This window comes from Vombatus ursinus, unplaced genomic scaffold, assembly GCF_900497805.2.
Source record: "Vombatus ursinus unplaced genomic scaffold, bare-nosed wombat genome assembly UNPS02014791.1, whole genome shotgun sequence".
Classification (NCBI taxonomy): Eukaryota; Metazoa; Chordata; class Mammalia; order Diprotodontia; family Vombatidae; genus Vombatus; species Vombatus ursinus.
In genome coordinates, this window is record NW_020954569.1 from 51,095,925 (window position 1) to 51,110,055 (window position 14,131).

The window sequence follows — 14,131 nt, forward strand, 5'->3', positions numbered from 1 at the left end:
GAAGCATTTCACCCATGTGCTGTTGGTTTCCTCATCTGAAAAATGGGGATAATAATCTTGGTGCTTCCCACTTTCACAGGGATTCTGTGAGAATCAGATGAGATAACAGATGTGAAAAATAGCAAACTCCATGCCAGTGTAGGGGTTGTCATTTTAGATGCTGGTGACCATATCCATTATACAGCCTCAAAAATAAACACAGGTGGTACTAGCTGGGGGAGGGAATTGACACCCTGCCTGAAGACAGTGGGATCACCCAATATTCGCCTCTATCCCTAGTATCTTCTGGGACCCCCAGACTGAAGAGGACCACCCAGATATATCACACACTCCTGTCATTTCTTATAGGATTGTGCCTATACTGTCTCAAAAGGAGAAAGCCACACATCTTATTTTTAGGATCTTTTGGGAAAGGTGTTTCATAACCTCCCTTTACAACCCCTGCATACACCATGATGATTTCTGCTTCTCTGCCTTTTCTTATGTCCTGCCTTCTATCTGGAACGCCTTCTTCCTCACCACTCTCCATCTCCCCTCTTATCCAAATCTTAACCATCTTTCAAGGCTTGTCTTGAATCCCACAACTTCCAAGCAGCCTCCCCTGCATACTCTAGCCCCCCACTCAAAATCAAGCCCTCTTTCCATGGCACCACAGTATCACCCCAAAGCAGCCAGAAATGCTCATGTTTTGGGAAGGATGGAACCAGGCCTCTGATTTCATAGAGGTAGTAAGTTCCCAGTGGAGGGAATATCTCCACCAATGCAAATTAGCAACTGCTCTGCAATTTATAGTCTTAGAGATCTTTCTGGGGCACTCAGAGGTTAAATGAATTGTCCAGGGTCACAGAGTCAGTATATGTCAGAGGCAGACATTAAACTCAGGTCTTCCTGACTCCTAGGTCAGCTCTGTATCCATTACACCAGAGGTGTCATGGGAGTGCAGTCTGAACAAAATTAAAATGTAATTGGGAAATATTTAACAAAATAAATAAAAAAATACACTAAAACATAGATAGCATCTCATTTTAAAATTAAGTCAGTATGTGGCCCACAGGGATCCTTATGTCCCGATGAGTGGTCCCCACTTCTATTTGGTTCTGACACCCCTGCACTATATCATGCTGCCTTAGGCGTTTGCCCCTGTATTAAATTGTCTCTGACTGCTGTGCTTTGCCAGCTCCTGTGTCTGCTTTTAATGATTTTCCTGACTCCTCCCTTGCTGACAGAATGTCAGCTGTCACTTCTTGTGGACCAAATTCTAGCAGTCTCCAGGATCTTTCTAATTTGCTTTTTCCAAATCTGCTATAGAAATAAGGTAGTTAGAGCGGTTTGTAGAATAAGCCTAAATAGGCTCTGAGCGATAGCCTGAGGTGTTTGCCTACAAAGAAAAGTGGAATGACCTTTAGTGATGACTGTCTTGGCAGCTCATAGGCTCCATAGAGCTAGGGGGCTTCCCCTTTCATTCCAGTGCCATTTAGGGAAGATTCCATGGGTAGGTTCTTATATCTTTCATTCACAATACATGAACAATCCAGAAAAATGGGGCTAATGTTGGAGTGGGTCTGTTCTCTAATATGATTTTTCAGGTGAGTTACTATATACATGCAAGATATCCAGGGCTGGCTTTCTGACAGCACCAGGTGAGGAAACACCTTACTTTCCTCTGGAAACTGGAATAATTTGTGTTTTAAAAGGACTGTATTTTTAGAGGACCCTAAAGGTGCAAATTAAAGAGACATTTTTGTATATGTTTAGAGCTTACAGAAATTCTTCATTGCTTTATGTGACCATTGTGTTGGGTGTACCACACTAAGGACTTCAGCCTGGCCTTTCATGCTCAAAGGCCAATCTAGCCCCATCTCTCCCCTGCCCCCATCATTCTCCCCCACCCGCTTTAAATGCTCCATGCTGTATGCTCTAGCTGTACTGGTCTGCTCCTGGTTCCATGAGATGACCTAGGGTTTTCTTGTTGCTCTTTGCTCTCACTTCACCCACCATGGTGGTAGAGTGGGGGAAACACTGGATTTCTAGTCAGTGAACCTGGAGCCCTGGGCTCTGTCACTTACAGCCTGTATGACCTTGGTTAAGTCTCCCTGGACCTCAGGTTTCCAATCTGTAAAGTGAGGGAGTTGGAATAGGTGATCTCTAAAGTCCCTTCCAGGTCTAAATCCGTGGTCCAGTGTATACCCTCCCTGCTATCTCTAGCACTCTGCCAGAGTGCTACCTATCCATCAGGAATCAGTCAGTTCAGATGCCACTTCAGGTGAAGCATTCTCATATTCTCCCAAGCTAGAAATACTTTCTCTGCCCTCCCAACACACTCTGTACTTTTCTTATGACGTTTCTCACACTCTACTTTGGATCACGTTTATTGAAATACTTGTGTTAATAGAGGCAGTATGGTTTTGTGGTTAGGGTTCTGGGTATAGAGTCAGGAAGACCTGGGATAAAATCTCACTTTCAATGTTTGCTAGCTGTGTCACCTTGGGCAAGTCACTTAACATTTGTATGCCTCAGGCAGTTCCCTAGGGTTTATCAACAGGGGAAGGAATCCAGACACAGAGCCTCCCCTACACTGATGAATGAATAATAAAGCATTTATTCCATACTTACTATGTGCTTGGTACTGTGCTAAATGCAGAAGATGTGTGTATGTGTATAGAAAAACAGTGCCTGCCCTCAGGGAGTTTATATTCTCATAAGGGAAGATAATATGTAAGGGGATAGTGGCCAGGTAGGAACATTTTGATACTTCAGTATTCTTATATGCTTGTGTTGTCCCCTTACTAGGCTGTGAATTGCCCCACTCAGAGCTACCCTTTGTTATACCATAGAAGAAAAATTTCAATTTCCCCACTATCTATAACTCTTAGAGAATTACCTAGTGCACTGAGAAGTTAAGTGATCTCCCCAAGGTCCTACAGTTGGTATGAAAGAGCAAGACTTTAATTGAGATCTTCATGCTACACTGCCTCCCATAAGGAAATACTGGGGTTTTAAATAACAAGTAAAAGGGGAAAATTACAACATTAGAAAATTCTTCAAAGTTAACTCAAAGGTTCCATGAAAATACAGAAAGAATTAGGTCTAGATCTTCCTTTTCATTCCCTGATGGATTTTATCCTCCTTTCTTGTAGTTCTTAGAATAAGCACACCTAAAGCATAAAGCTCTTTTTGAAAAAAAAATTCACATTTTTATAGTGTCATACTTTTCTCATGAAATGTCTGTGAGGTAAGGAGTTCAGGTGTAATTACTCCTATTAAACAAATTGACAGAGAAAAAGTGATTTGTTCAAGGTCAAATGGTTAGAAGGTGTCAAGGCTGGGGCTGGAGCTCAGCTATCTTGACAAGTCCAGGGCTCTTTCCACTACCCAATCTTGGTCTCAATTCATTGAGGGGGAGGCAAGGAAGACAGTTCACATTTAGGCTAAGAGAATCTGAAGGAACTAGAACCCTCTTAGGACCAGGCAAGAGTCTAGAGATATAGGGAGAGAGAAATAGAATGGAAATGATGGTCTGACAATGTTAGGTGTCAGCCAGTGAAACAGCAGGTAACAGTGAGAAATGGAAGAAAACCCCAAGGGGGATTGGATCTAACTGGCCTTCTTTCTGCCTGGACTTTCCTCCCACTTCCCTTGTGGAATTGATGATGACCATACTGTATCATCTGTTTATGAATTTTAAAGTATTTCCTCCTTTTATTCATCTTTGAACTGTTCTGGCAGTGGGGAATGGTTGATGTTTACAAATCCAGTCTGCTTACCAGGTCTTTCTATAGGAGACCCTTGCCACCACTGGAAACCCTCACTGCTCTTCAGTGAACCACACAGAGGGCAGATTGGTTGGAACTGTCCTCAGGTCTCTTGGCTGTCCTTCCATGATTGCTCCTCCTTCCCTCTCTCCCAGTCTCTTCTTTGTACAGATTGCTTATCAACCTGGAATAGCCTCCCCATTTTTCCCTAAATTCTCCCTGTCCTTAAAGGCCCAGAGTAGCTCTTCAGTGAAACTTTTCCAGATGATCTTATCACTTCTTTCAGCAATTCCTCAAGTACTATGCAGTCTACCGTTTATTCACAAGACTAGAGATTGAGAACAGGAAGGGAATTTAGAAGCCATCTAGTCTGACCCTCTTCATTTTATAGATGCGAAAACTGAGGCTCAGAGAGGTCAGATGACTTGCCTGAGGTTATACAGGTAGTAAGTGTCAGAGTCAGGATTTGAACCCAGGTACTCTGACTTCATATTCAACATCCTCTCCATTGTACCACTGCTTCAACGTTAGACTTATTCCCTCCCCACTGTAAGTTTCCTGAGGGTGAGCCATGTCTCCTGCATTGGACTAGGGACACCCCAGGAATGTGAATTATATCTCCTTGTTGTGAAAGCTGTTTAAGTCTTTGTGATTTAAATGTAATTAAGTTTCTGTTTAAATATTAGTTTTAAATGGTTTGTTCTGTTGAAAAATAGTTACACTTCGATGTGTCAGAGACAACTTATTAAAGTGGCTGGTTGTTAAGGTAATCATTGAATGCAAATTCCCTGTAGTACCTAACAATTAGATTCTCTTTGGGAAGAGGAAAGGTCCTCTTTTATCTGAGAGTGAAAAATGACACCTTTTGACTGGAAAAGGAAGTCACGAAATTCCATGCTCTTGCATATTGACACATCACTTAAGTAATTTAAGTAGACTTGTGATTCTCTTTCTGCCCATGGGAAAGAGTCAGTAGGGAAAGGTGGCTTCTCAGTCACCTTGAGGTAGCACCTTAGGCACACTGAGGCGAAGACATGGACCTTTGAAGGTCCCTTGAAGGAAATCCTACCTTGACCCAATTCAATATTTCTCCTCTCCTAAGTAGGAAGGAAATTTGGGTTGCTGGTTTGATGACAGGGAGTAGAAGAGCAAAGCTGAAAGGCAAATTGGAGGTTGGCTCCCACTACAGTCACAGAAACTATGACGTGAACAGAGTAATTTCAAGGACATATCATCCACTCTCCTATCTCCAGGCTGGACTGCTTTCAGAAACAACCAGGAAAGAGACTACACATCTGTATAGAGAAATGATACCTGTATCATAGAAAACCTCAGCCCTCTTCTCTTTTTCCCCAACAGACAATGAATTTGATGGTATCTTTGAAACTCAGGACAAATAGAGCCAGTGATCTTAGTTAAAGGGTTTGTGCTTGGGGAGGGGCAGTGGAAGGAGGTAGGGTGGTTCTGGGACTGGGATCCAGGCAGCCTAGCTCCCAGACTTACCTTCTCTCTGTTGCTGTGGAATCATTGGAGGCGGCTGAGGGAACGCTTGGCTTATCTGACCATAGGCAGCAGGGTAAGCGGCTGTTGGAGGAAGAAAGGAGATGGAGACCAGAGTGAGAGAGGGTGACAGAGACTAGGAGAGAGAAACAGGATGAGAGTCAGAAAAATATTTCAGTATCAGGCAGCAGAATCAAACAAGCCAAAATGCACTTTTCAGCTCAGTCATTGGAGATAAAGCCAACTTTTGATTATCTGCATCAATGGAGAGAAGCAGCAGCAGGGAAAATAACAACAGTGGATAAAGCTAAACGATAAAGAATTCAAAACAATGCCTCATACAAAATGACAGATAATCCAAAATAAGAGATAATCCAAAATGGTGGGTTATCCTCAAGCAAGGGATAACCTCAGACCATTTGTAATGCATGATGTAATGTTTTCTCTTAGCAGATTTATTTTTTTCTGATCAGGTTGGTAACAGGCTGACATCATGAATGAATTATTTGATGGGTTGTGTAAAAATGGTGTTGGTGGGGAGGTAGTAACAGAGGTGGGGTGGGGAGGGGAGACCATCCTTTAGATAAATACAGGCTGTGGCTAATCAACAAAATACATGTATATTAGTACTAAGAACTGAGAGATCACAGTCCATTATTGTCGTACATGGACCAAGGCCGAGGTGTTTAGCTTCCCTATTCTGGGTGATGGGAGTTGTGACTAGCCAGTCAGGACCGGGCAGGGCTCAAGGGAAGGGGGTCCTGGTTTTTCTGTTGGGCTCCAGGCTGTAAAAACAGTGCTAAAAACTAGCTTCTCTTTTAATTTAGGAAGAGATAACAAGTCCAAGTATTCCCTAATCTGTCTCCGCTTAGTGCTATCTCTGGCATTGCCATGAGTTGTCTCAAACTGACTAGCCTGCTTCTCCCTTGGTCACATGTCAAGGAGCGAATCCTGATTTGAGTCAGGAGGCTAGGCATGTTAGTGTGTAACATCTACACCTAGGAACAAGGGGAAAAAGTGAAGGGAGACAGGGAAATGGGATGAAATAGGAAAAAGAAGGACCTTTTTCTTACTCCCCCTCATTGGAATGTAAACTCTTGCTAATACTTGCAACCCCAACACTTAACAGTGTTTGTCATACAGTGAGTGCTGAATAAATGCTTTTTCCATTCATTTAAAGGTCTATATCCATATGAGTTGTTAGTTACATGGGGGCTTAATGAGTTACTCATTCCCCCAATCTAGATAAATCAAATATCAATACTGTTTTTTATCTTCTCTGTGACTAATCACATCTTGCCCCCAAGAACCAGTCTGTTCATCAGTGTGAGCTCCCAGAAAGCAAATTCTGTGTGTGCACATGCATGTGCATGGGCATGTATGTGTGTGTGTTTTATTAGCTTGAACCAGATGGCATTAGGAAGAAAAATCTTTGATTGCTTAAAAAAAATTTCCAGAACCAATAAATAAGGACTTTTGGAGAAGAATCTGTTTGAACTTATCCATTCTTTTGTATTAGGCACTGTTTTGGAATACCTGATGGTTGCCGCATTTTTTAGTGTTTTGGATCATCTACTATTTTGGATTATTTGTGCTGCTGTTTCAGTCTGCTAGTGCAGATAATCCAGAATTGACTGTGTCCATCCTAAAGGGAGAAATGGGCTGGAAGTGGTCCCTGCCCAAGAGAGTGAAGGACAAGTATGGAGGGATTAGTGGTCATCAAAGGATTGAAGTCAGGCTGTGTCCCTCCCTGTTTCTTCATTTGGTTCTATTCCTTATCAGCTTGGGACAGCTAGGGACAGCCTGGACTCTGGGCAGGAGTTGGGGGAGGGGCAGCAAGCTCTGTTGGGAGGAATGGGGAGGGCTCCAAGAGTATTCTTTTCCTTACTTGCGTTCACTCTGGCCTCCTACAATACTGAGTTCGAACCACATACTCTTCTCTATTGTTTCCTAATTGTTACATGTGTCAGTCTAGTCTTCTCAACTATACTGTAAACTCCCTGCATCATCTGTTGTCTCTCCTGCAGTCCCCAGCATAACTCTATGTCCTTCTCTCCTTTCCTCCTTCCTTTTTACTTCTTTATTTCTCCTTTCCTCCCCTCCCTTCCCCTCCAGTTCCTTTCCCTTTCATTCCCTTCCTTTCCCTTCCTTTCCTTTTCTTTCTCCCTCCTTCTACATATTCATATCCAAATACCGTCCATCCTGAAGTCTCTAATTTTCAGTCCCACCTCTTCCATGAAGCCTTCTGTGAATGTTGCCACTCACGCTGATCTCATCTTTTTCTAATGTTCCTTCTCAGCACTTTGGAACTGAATCTCACAATCCCACAATTTCACACCTGACCAGACACTCTCCTGTGTTGTTCTATATTTGATATGTGTGTCTTATTTCCCCAACTATGCTATAAACTCCCCAAGGGGATGAATTGTATCCACCTCTTTTCTTATGTGTCTCAGGCTGGGTATGTAGTGAGGTTGAGTTACTCTGTTGGACCGAGTGGCATTCCCTCACCCAAGCCAGAGTTCAGAGTGGGTCACTCCTGGGGAGGAGGGAGGAAGGAGGAAGGAATAGCAAAGTTTCAATCACTTGTCTCTAAACAGAGCCCCTCCTCTCCAAATCTCATCCTGGAAATACTCTCTGCCATCCTCATGCCTCCTCTCACAACTTGAAGCACTGCAGGGCTACTGGGGTGATCTTTATACTAAGAGTGATAGGAACATGCTGAGGGAAAGATTAGGGAATAGAAAGAGGGACTTAAGGAAAGTGTTATTGGGAGAAAGCGTCAATACTAACGACCTGCATACTGCTGCACTCCTGCGTAGGCCTGCTGCAGGGGGTCGGCCGCCGTGGGGCTCTGTGCTGGGGGAGACAGAAAAAAAAAGGAGAACAGGTCAGTAGCTCGCTGAAACCTCCATGGAGCCTCTGAATCCTCCTGCATTCTCCCCGCCTCTTTTCTAGGTTCCCCAGATTCTATACTGTTTCTGAAACTTTTTTTAAACACTTTTTTCCCTTCTTCTAGAGAGTTTCCCCAGTTTGAACTGAGAGTAGCTAATGGCTTCCATGACCCTGGGTTTGATAATGATATTATATTCCCATGCATTTGTCTAAAACTCCTGGACCCCTTGGGGGCAGGGACCAGACCTGTGTGTTTGGCAGTCACTATCTCTATCTCCCTCTTGCCAGTCCTGGCCTCTAGACTGTCCCTTCATCAAGAAATGATCTGATGATACCCAACCAATGAGCAGGTCATACAAGGTCTGGCCATAGACTAGACAAGATTGGAGACAAAAACAAACAAGGGTATCCAGAGAAGGTAAAGTAGCAGGGTGAGAGGTCTGGAAATTATATCGTATGAGGATCTATTATAGGAACTGAGGATGTTTAGCGTGGAGAAGACAGGAATTAGGGTAGAATTTTATGCATCGCCTCTTAAAGTTTGCAAAGTACTTGACTGCATTTTCTCATTTGAGCCTCAGAACTGCTGTGTGAGATAGGCTTTATCATTATTATTATTTCCATTTTACAGATGAGGAAACTGAGGTTTCCAGTGGTTAAGTGATTTATCCATGGTCATACAATTCAGGCAATGTGGCAAACCAGATGAAGTGCTGGACTTGCAGTTAGGAAAACCTGGGTTCAAATTCTGCTTCTGATATTTGCTAACTGCAGATCATGTAACCTAGGTCAGCCTCAGTTTCCCCATTTGAAAAATATGAATGATAATAGCACCTAACTTATAGGGTTGTAAGAATCTGATGAAGAAATATATGTAAGGTACTTTCTTTGTAAGCCTTAATGTGGTACATAAATGTGTCGTTATTATTCTGTGAATAAAACTTTCTCTCAAGTTCCTAATCTGTCAAAGGGGATAATAATAGGATCATAGATCTGGAACTGAAAGGGGCCTCAGAGGCCAATTAGGTCATCCAGGACTCCCCCCAGCCCCCCATTTTATGGATAAAGAAACAGGCTGAGGGAGGTTCAATAACTTTACCAAAGTCACATATCACAGGTGGGAATGGAAGCCATGTTTTCTCTTTAGGTTCAATGCTTTTCCCACTTTCCCATGATTCCTCTGCCTATCTCAAAGGGTTGTCATGAGGGTCAAAGGTGATAATACACACAACACTTTCTAAACTCTGAAGTACTATATAAATGTGTGTTATAGGGGTGCTTTATCACCTCAGTGACCTCATTTGCCCTGTTCTGGATTTGCTACACTTTTCAGTTGCCCTCTTAAAATGTGCCACCTGGAATTAGGTGCAATACTACAACTAGGGCCTGACCAAGGCAAAGGTCAGGACCGTACTTATGGACCATAATTCATTAAATCAACCTAAGATCACATTAGCTCTTCAGTAATTTAGATAGTATTCACATTTGTATATGACTTTACAAGTTGAAAAGTACTTTCATGTACGTTCTTTCATCTGATAGTCATCTGATAGCCTTATGAGGCAGACACTTTTGGCATATGCGTATGTATGTATGTACATATGCTCATTCTATATTATATTTTAATACATATTATAGTATGATGTTATACATATTTAAATATTTATTAAGCACCTACTATGTCTCAGGCGTTCTACTAAGTACTTTACAAATATTATCTCATTTTATCCTCGTGATAACCCTGGGAGGTAAGTTATTATTATCCAGTTTTACAGATGAGGAAAATGAGGTAGAGATTAAGTGATTTACCCAGGGTCATACAGCTTGTAAGTGTCTAAGTTCAGATTTGAACTCAGGTCTTCCTGTCTCCAAGACTCAGTGCTCTATCCTTTGTGCCACCAACAGCTGCCTTGTAGTCAGCTAAATGCCCTTGGTTCTCTCCCTGCTCCCCCTTCTAATTACTTAGATTTCCTCATCCTGTTCTTTTGCAATTAATTTTCTTTCTTTCCTTTTTTTGTTCTAAATTTAACAAACACTCCAAAAAAGAACATTTCCATATACAAAGTAGAGCAGAAAAAAAGGATTTTATGTGAAAGCATGAGTCTGTTAAATACAGTTTTCCAATTAATGTTTTAAATCTAAATGTAGGACTTCACAGTTAGGCTTAAATTTGTTTCTTTCAGTATACCTTTCTAGCTTTTTTGAAATTTTAGGGATTTAAAAAATTTTCATCTATCAAAAATGTTATTTTTCCCAAATATGGGTCACCTATACATTTAATTCTATGCCTTCATCTAAGTAATTGTTAAACATGTTGAACACTATAGGAACAAAGATGCTGGGACAGAGACATAAGATATTTCTTTCCAGACTGACATTGATATATTAATTAAAACTCTTTGAGTACAAAATTCAAACCAACTATGAATTCTGCTCATATCTCTCCATGTAATCACAAAATATGGCTTTGTTAAATTATTTACTGAATCAATATACACTATATCTGTGAGGTTCCCTGATTGATCAACTGAGCACTATTATCAAGAAAGGAAATTGGATTAGTTTGTCAGGTCTTATTCCTAAATGAACCTATGGTGGTTCCTAGTAATCATTGCTTTCTTTTCTTTTTAGAATTTTTTTGAAAATTTGTATATTTTATTTTTTTAAATTATATGTAAAAACAATTTTTAACTTTCATTTTTTAAAATTTTGGATTCTAAATTTTCTCCTTTCCTCCTTTACTTCCCCTTTCCTAAGACCGTAAGCAATTAGATATAGATTATACATGTACTGCCTTCTTTTCCAAATGCTTATATACTATATATTTAATAATCCATTTCAGAAAAATGTCTGAGGCTTGGAGAACTTGAAGGATCTCATTTATTTTGGTGGCTCTAAATGTCACATTTAAAGATGGCCAATTCTTTTTGCTGGATTACTTCCTCCCTTCCCCCCACCCCATTTCTTCCTTCTCTCTTTTTCTCCCTTTACCCTCCTACTCTAACAGAGAATGGTTTATAGAACATAGCAGATTGTTACGAATGTAGGAAAGGAACATTTCCAAATTGTAATGAAGCAATTCACAGATGTCAAAAGGGGGTAGGGAAATGGATATGCCATTCTGGATAGAGGAGATACAGAAGGGGTAGTCTGCCAGGGCAGAAAAGGAAGAGAAGCCATCCAAATATATCTGGGACTGAGATTTTGAGTAAGTAAGCTGAGAGGTAGATGACTATATGTGTATATGCATTTTTGTATACGCATATGTGGATGACATAAATAAGGTCATTCTGTGCCTCTACAAAGCTCCTTGCCTGTGGTAATTACAGAAAGAAAAGTTTCTTGGGACTTATATGAGAACCAAACATTCAACATACTCATCATCTTAAATCAGATCCTCAGATTTCTTGGCCTCTTTTTGTAAGTGGCAGTAGAGTAGATTTGGAGGTAGGGAGGAGGGATGGGAAGCAGAATTAGTCCAGATGCAAATTTGGTGTTCCTGAGAGATTCTGAACTTCTTTGATCCTTCCTTCTGTGTCTGACTTCTGTTCCTCACTTCCCTACTCTGGCTTCTTCTTATTTCTCCAATCCCTCTTCTTCAGTATAGACTTTCCTCTCTAGACAGGCTAGTATTCACACTATTCTCCACATAGACCATGCTCATTTAGTCCTTAAAGATTTTTCTGTACTGTTTGCTCTCATCTTTCCTCTCTACCTGAGAAATGGACACAATGACACCTACCTACTTCTCAGGATTGTGTGTGAGGACTCAATGAGATAATGAAAGTGAAAGCACTTTTTAAAAGTTAAGTAGGTTACTCACATAATATTATTATTCTAAACAGAGTGGAGAGGATCATAGGTAGATTTATAGATTCACAGAATGTTAGACTTGGAAGGCACTTTAAAGCTCATCTAATTAAACCCCTCTTTTTAGAAATGAAAAAAAAAAACTGAACCACAGAGATAAAGTCATATAATTAGTGTCAGAACCAGGCCTGGGACTTCAAGCCCTTTCCTCTGTTTTCTTTCCTTAGATCCCTTTCCTCTATACTGTGCTACTCCCACCAATAAATGAGCCCTTTTCATTCAGGCCCTCTCTTCTCCGTGAAACTGGATGGAAAGTAGAGATGTTTCCAGCCACTGGCTAGTTTTACCCATGATGAGTCTGTACCTAGTATGGAAGCAATTGGCCAAGAAGAAATTCTAATTTTCCTCCCGAGTATCAGAAGTTCTCACTGAGCTGTCCTAGGTCCTGAACAGAACTTGACAGTACCAGGGAGAACAGTCACACATTGACTGCACTGCCTAGTCAGAGTTCTCTCTACATGAACCAGAATCTTATATTCCAGGATATATTTTCCTGATTAACACTGGGAAAGAATGATCATGCCTTCAGTCCCTGGTCTTCTATTTATATCCAATCAATCTACAGTTGCTTATTATCTGAGTCTTGCATTTATGTTCTGTAGGTATGTTCTGTTCTCATCAGACTGAAAGAACCCCAAGGGCATGGCTTATGACTCCTCTCCACCCATTAGACTAGTGTCTCCAAGAGTATAAGAAAGACAAGATAACTTATTTGCTCAAGGTTGTTCTTGAAACACCATTGCTGTTACTGTAAAAATTATTTCATGCAAATCTTTCCATGCTTTTCTAAAATCATTGAGCTCATGTGGAAATGACATGGTTGTCTTGTGAATTTCTTGGGGGTGATCTGCATTTCAGGTTGAATTCTGATTATGAGATGATAGGGATTGTTCTAATTTATCTGCTTATGTTACTTTTTTTTTTTTTTTGTCCTTTGATGATGCAGTTGAAGTTATATATCTAGTTAACTAAGTGAGTATGTAGTACTCTGGGGAGAGCACATTAAGTTCCCCATGCCATCAGGAAGCTTCCTGTTTGGGTGAGAACACGCCTGGTATTGGACGAATGGTCTTATTTGCTGGTCCAGAAAGCCCAGAGGCAGGGGGAATCCCCAAATGTCCCTTGTATTTTGAAGAAAAGACACTATTCTTATCAGAGGTGATGTGAGCAGCAGATCCAGTGGCCACTCTTAGCTGAGAGGGAATCAAGGGTGACCAGGATGGACTTAGGAAAACATTAGTATAGGATGACTTAGGAAATTTAGGTCTGCCTGCTCTGAGATTAGGTAGATTTCTTTTGTATGCATTTTTAATTATCTTGTACTAGTATATGATTTATGAAAATGTATATTCTTTTTTCCTTTATAAACCAAACCCTAGAAAACAACTCATGGCCTAGAGTATGTGGAGATAAGAGCAGAAGGGAAAGAAGAAAATGTATAATATCAAGGACAGCTGGGAGGATAGCAGCAAAGAGAGGATAGAAGGAATTAAAAGGCAGAACTCCCAACTCAAGCAACCAAGTTGACTCAGGACTCAGAAAGGTACAGGAGGTTCAATTCTTTGGTTAGGGGTTCAGGGATCAGGAAAAGACTGAGAGTTGAAAGTCACTAGAGCTGAAGGTAAGGTTTCCTTGATGAGCTCCAAGAGAAATAACTACTACCCTGCGAAACTATCAAAGGGTCATAAAGGCTTAAGGCCAAGCACTATATCCCTTTTAGCCTTTACACAATGTATGAAGAAATTGCTTTTCTCCTGTTAGGTGTTTTTTTCCTTCCTCTTTTAAGTTCTCAAATGTTGCTGCCAGGGGTACCATTGCTAAGACTCTCAAATGCCCCTCATTAAAAATCAATATAATTTGGTGGGATGAAACTTCTGACTTGAAGGCCATACCTTGTTTAAGAGGAACAGATTATGTAGAAGGAGAGATGAGACATTATGGAATACAATCAGGAGATTTAAAAGGCAGGTTTTGAACTCAGGTTTCTTCTGATTCCTAATCCAGTGCTCTTTCTAGGATACCAGACTTTCTAGAAGGGGAATACTGTAAAGTATAAGCTGGTGAACTTGACTTTGATTCCTTCTTGTTGTTCAGTTGTTTGAGTCGTATCTGAC

General features: G+C 40.9%; 1 protein-coding gene across 28 annotated transcripts in view; it reads right to left on the reverse strand.

The window, feature by feature from the left end:
• Nucleotides 1–14,131, reverse strand: part of CELF4 (CUGBP Elav-like family member 4) — a 566,727-nt gene that overhangs the window by 11,268 nt on the left and 541,328 nt on the right. For 19 of the 28 annotated variants that reach the window (XM_027868819.1, XM_027868815.1, XM_027868803.1 and 16 more), the window contains 2 exons: nt 8,046–8,111; nt 5,256–5,336 (listed from right to left, as the gene is read on the reverse strand). In XM_027868819.1, coding sequence (XP_027724620.1) covers nt 5,256–5,336; nt 8,046–8,111 — 147 coding nt within the window. The remainder of the gene's footprint in view (nt 1–5,255; nt 5,337–8,045; nt 8,112–14,131) is intronic. The other 9 variants (XM_027868808.1, XM_027868814.1, XM_027868805.1 and 6 more) reach the window with 3 other exon arrangements.